The sequence below is a fragment of the Coffea arabica genome, chromosome 4c (genome assembly GCF_036785885.1).
Source record: "Coffea arabica cultivar ET-39 chromosome 4c, Coffea Arabica ET-39 HiFi, whole genome shotgun sequence".
Taxonomy (NCBI): Eukaryota; Viridiplantae; Streptophyta; class Magnoliopsida; order Gentianales; family Rubiaceae; genus Coffea; species Coffea arabica.
The window spans coordinates 20,478,413-20,482,921 of NC_092316.1; the positions used below are offsets into that span (position 1 = coordinate 20,478,413).

General features: G+C 39.7%; 1 protein-coding gene across 1 annotated transcript; it reads right to left on the reverse strand.

The window, feature by feature from the left end:
* Positions 1-881: 881 nt before the first annotated feature.
* Positions 882-2,588, reverse strand: LOC113739033 (uncharacterized). The gene is made up of 3 exons (XM_027266281.1): positions 1,853-2,588; positions 1,680-1,765; positions 882-1,631 (listed from the first exon to the last, which is right to left on the reverse strand). Exons 1-3 carry the CDS (start codon positions 2,586-2,588, stop codon positions 882-884), a joined length of 1,572 nt encoding a protein of 523 aa, XP_027122082.1.
* Between the last annotated feature and the right edge of the window lie 1,921 nt (positions 2,589-4,509).

Genomic DNA, 4,509 nt, shown 5'->3' on the forward strand with positions numbered 1-4,509 from the left:
AACTTAAGACTAAGGTACAAGAAAAGTATGATGCAAAGGCAAGAAGGAGCATTGCTCTAAAAGCTTCTCAAAATGAAGATGACTCGACTTCCTTGGAAAAAGAAGATATGGATATTGACGACAATGATCTTGTTCTCATCACAAAAAATTTTAAAAAAAATTCTCAACAAAAGGAGATTCAGAAAAGGAGGACCTTGTAATTCATTTCCAAATCAATTCAACAATGCAAGAAACAAAGGAAAACAAGAGGGAAATAAAAAGTAAGGCGACAAATGCTATGAATGTGGCCAACCTGAACACTACATGAGTGAGTGTCCGAAGAAGAAGAAGAAAGAAGGAAAAGCTGAAAGAAAATTAAGATTCAACAACTTCCAATTCACATGGAATAAGTGCAACTCCGATGGTGAAATTGAAGAGGAAGAAAAATCTATTCAATTGACTTTTATGGCTAATGGAGATGATGAGATAACAACTTGTAACCCTCAACTTGATAGTAATGATGAAACTGATGATGATTTTGAATCCTTCGTTGAAAAATTGAATGATAGTTTGAAAGAATTTTATGCTAAAAACAATGAATTAAAATACAAAATTAGTTTTTTTCTTCAGAATAATACACGCGTTTTTCAAAAAAACAAGAAACTGAAAACTGAAAATGATTTCTTAAAAAAGAATGAGATTGATTTACAAAATAATCTTGATGAAAAAATAATGCTTTGTGAAATGTTCAAAGAGAAACAAGGTGATCTGAAAAGAAGAATGAAAAATCTATATGAGTTTCTCTTTTTTTTTTTTTTGTCGAAACGTTAGAAGATTTTCATTCCTTGAAACAAGAAGTTACATGTACGAGCAAAGGCTTGAAGGAACTGTACAACTAGTGCTCATCTAGCACTGATGAGATTCCATTCCTCATCCACTAAAATGCCATAGGCATGAGAACTTAATTTTCTACTGCGTTTACTACTTTCTTCCTTTGCCAAACTAAACAAGCACATGCGAAACAACTTTTGCATGCTCAGGATGTCATCTATTAAGGTAGCTAGCCTACTGCTAGAGGGGTTCTTGTACTTTATCTGCCTCATAAGATCCTGGCTTTGAAACTGGATCGTGATTTTGCTCCACTGATGCTCAAGAGCCTTACATATGACCAGCTGGATAGCCACTGCTTCATCTATGACTTTATCTCCCTTACTTTGCTCTTTAAGTGCCCATTCCGCAAGTCTAGTATTTGGGTGCTTTATCGCTGTGACTCCAATCCCCAGTGAGACCTGGCCATGCTGACTTGTTGTAGCCACGTCTAAACAGATGGTCCCTTCTTTATCCTGTCCCTTATAGTGCTCTTCCTGATTGAAAGATGTTTCTCTTGTGCTCTGGCTAGCTTTGCCTTTCATAATTTCCTCTTGCTCCAGCCACTCTTTATGAGCTTTTTCGATTGTTCGAGCTGGAGAGCAGCTGGTCTTGTTTTCAAATTCCTTCTGGTTTCTTTCTTTCCACACTTGCCATAAAATATTCGCAGTCAAGCCAATATGCTCCCTTCCCCTTGGCCTAGTCCTTGCTTCTGAGATTCTGATCCACCACCTTCTGAAGTCCCCTGTTTGGTCTATAGCACCATCCCATTGTATTGGTGCTGCCTTTCATATTTGCTGCGTGTGTTAACAGTTTAGCATTAAGTGTTCCACTGTTTCTTGGCCTTCCCCACATAATCTGCACATTGGATCTCCCAATCTTGTTTTCCTGAATATTGCTGCTCTTACTGGCAGTGTTCCTGTTAAACATTTCCAGATGAAGATTTTCACTTTATGTTTGATGTTAAGTTTCCACAAGGTGTTCCACATTTGTCTAAGTTGCTGACCTCCCTCTGAGATGCTTGGTCCAGCTGCCTCTGGTGTTATCATCTTGGCATTGGCACTCTCTTTCATTTGACATTTGTATCCTGAGCTAACAGTATAGAACCCTCCTGCGTTGTGTTGCCAATAAAAGTTGTCCTCCCTCCCCATCAAACTTATGGGAATATTCAGGATCTTCTCAGCATCGCTTTGCATGAAATACTTAAAGAGGTTGTTCTTCTTCCATCTATGATGGCTTATGAGCTCATGCACCATTTTCAAGTCGCAGCTTTGAGGACCAAGAGGGGTTGGCCTACCTGAGCTATAACCTGGAATCCACCTGTGGCCCCAGATGCTCGTGCTTCTGCCATTACCAATTCTTCTGATCACCCCTTTCTCAATCAAGCTTCTTGCTCCTAACAGTCCTTGCCATATCCAGGAAGCAATCTTGTGGGGCTTGCATGTTAGAATAGAATCGTTTGGGAAGTATCTTGCTCGCAGCACTTTACTAATGAGAAGGTTTGGTTTGGTGAGTATTCTCCAAATGTGCTTGTCCAGTAATGCTTTATTGTACGCTTCAATGTCCTTGAATCCCAGACCCCCTGCATTCCTACTCATTGACATTCTCTTCCAAGATAACCAATGCAATTTATTATTTCCATTTGCTTCTCCCCACCAGTAGTTAGCCATCAGTGAGCTTATGTCTTTGCATAGCTTTCTTGGCAACTTGAACACTGACATGGTGTAAGTTGGCATTGCCATTGAGACTGCCTTAAGCATTACTTCCTTGCCCGCTGTGCTCAGCAACTTGTTCCTCCAGTCTTGAATCTCTCTTGATGTTTTCCTTTATGAACCCAAAGATTTGTTCTTTTGTCCTAGAGATCACCATAGGCAGTCCTAGATACTTGCCTTGTTTCATCTCTGTCATTTCTCCCAGTGAGCTACACACAGCTTGTCTTTGTTCCATGGGCATATTTTTGCTAAAGAAAACAGAAGACTTCTCCAGGTTGATCAACTGCCCTGAGGCCTCCTCATACTTTTTGAGAATCTTCATGATTTCATTGGCCTGCTGTACATTTGCTTTACAAAAAATGAGGGAGTCATCTGGGAAAAAAAGGTGTGTGAGGATTGGTCCTTGTCTGCTAATCCTCAACCCTTTTATATCATTTCTCTCTTCCACTTTCTTCAACAGATTTGAGAAACCTTCTGAACAAATTAAGAACAAGTAAGGGGACAGTGGTGCTACAAATCCTTTGGTTTCCCCATTACAATTGAAAGAATATGTTACAGTTTTCAAGCAGCTAGTTATTCAAGTAATCCATTGTGCACAAAAGCCCATCTTTTGCATCATTGCCTGTAAGAAGTGTCACTCCACTCTATCATAAGCTTTGGTCATGTCTAATTTGATTGCCATGTAACCTTCTTTTCCTTGCCTTTTGTTTTTGAGGTAATGCATATACTCATGAGCTAAGATTACATTGTCTAAAATTTGTCTGTCTGGAATGAAAGCAGATTGCGTGTTACTTATGCACTTGTCCAGAACAAGCTTCAATCTGTTGGCCAAAATTTTGGAAATGGTCTTGTATATGACACTACACAAGCTGATGGGTCTAAAATTTTTCACATTTGTTGGATTCAGGATTTTAGAGATAAGAGAAATGACAGTATGGTTTATGGATTTTAACAGGAAACCTGAGCTGAAAAAAGACTGAATTGCTGGTATCAAATCTCCTTTGATAGTGCTCCAAAAACGTTGGAAGAATAAAGGGGTCATGCCATCTTGGCCTGGAGCTTTATCAGACTGCATAGAGAATAGAGCTACTTTGATTTCTTCTTCATCAACTTACTTAGTTAAATTGGTGTTCATATCCTGAGTTAGAGAGTGGGGGATACCCTCTAGCATCTCAGTCATATCACTCCTCCTTCCACTAGTAAACAACCCTCTGAAGAAGTCAGAGATTTCAGCAATTACTTCCTCTTCATTCGTTGTCCATGTAAGGCCTGGTGCAACCCAATGAGTACAAACAATTTCACAATGATGCACAAAAATATATCAAATTTAAGCACAATAAAGAAAACTTAATTAAAGAGAAAAGATAAGAAATGCAAACCAAATATCAATCCAATAGCCTCTTCAATAGATGGCGATGCTAACCAAGATGTACAAGTGAAGGCTCACTCTTTCCTCACCCCAAACACTCTTTGGTTGAGCCAAGGAGTTTTACAACTATTCTAGTTAACCCTCAACAACCTACACTTGAAAGATCACTCACCCAACTAAGAACTATTTTATACAAATGAGGCAACCTTCACCAAAGTTTTACCACTTCAAGTGATAGGTTCACCTTCACCAAGGTTTTACTTCTCCTAGAAAGTAACCTTCACTTGAGCAACCTCACAACCCAACTTCCCCAACCCCTTATACAACCAACAAAGAATCTTTCTACTCAAAAATCTCACTTGTAAGCTTGTATTTTGTGTTGGCAAAAGTCCCTTGTCTTCTTGTGCTTTGGGGTGTTTATAGAAGGTGAGAAATGGCTCCAAAAGGCTCTCCAACGGTCAAATATTAAATGCTGTCAAAACTAGCCGTTGGCCTGTCGGACATCCGAACCACCTGTCGGACGTCCGAACCCTGCGTCCAAACCACCTGTCGGACGTCCGAAGCCTGCGTCCGAACGTCGTC

What these genes read in the sequence shown, in the direction of transcription:
- LOC113739033 (XM_027266281.1), bottom strand. Translation starts at nt 2,588, where the DNA reads ATGGCAATGCCAACTTACACCATGTCAGTGTTCAAGTTGCCAAGAAAG. An exon ending in ACCAAGCATCTCAGAGGGAG is followed by an intron (nt 1,766 to 1,852) that starts GTCAGCAACTTA and finishes AATGTTTAACAG; the next exon opens with GAACACTGCCAGTAAGAGCA. An exon ending in GTGGGGAAGGCCAAGAAACA is followed by an intron (nt 1,632 to 1,679) that starts GTGGAACACTTA and finishes CAAATATGAAAG; the next exon opens with GCAGCACCAATACAATGGGA.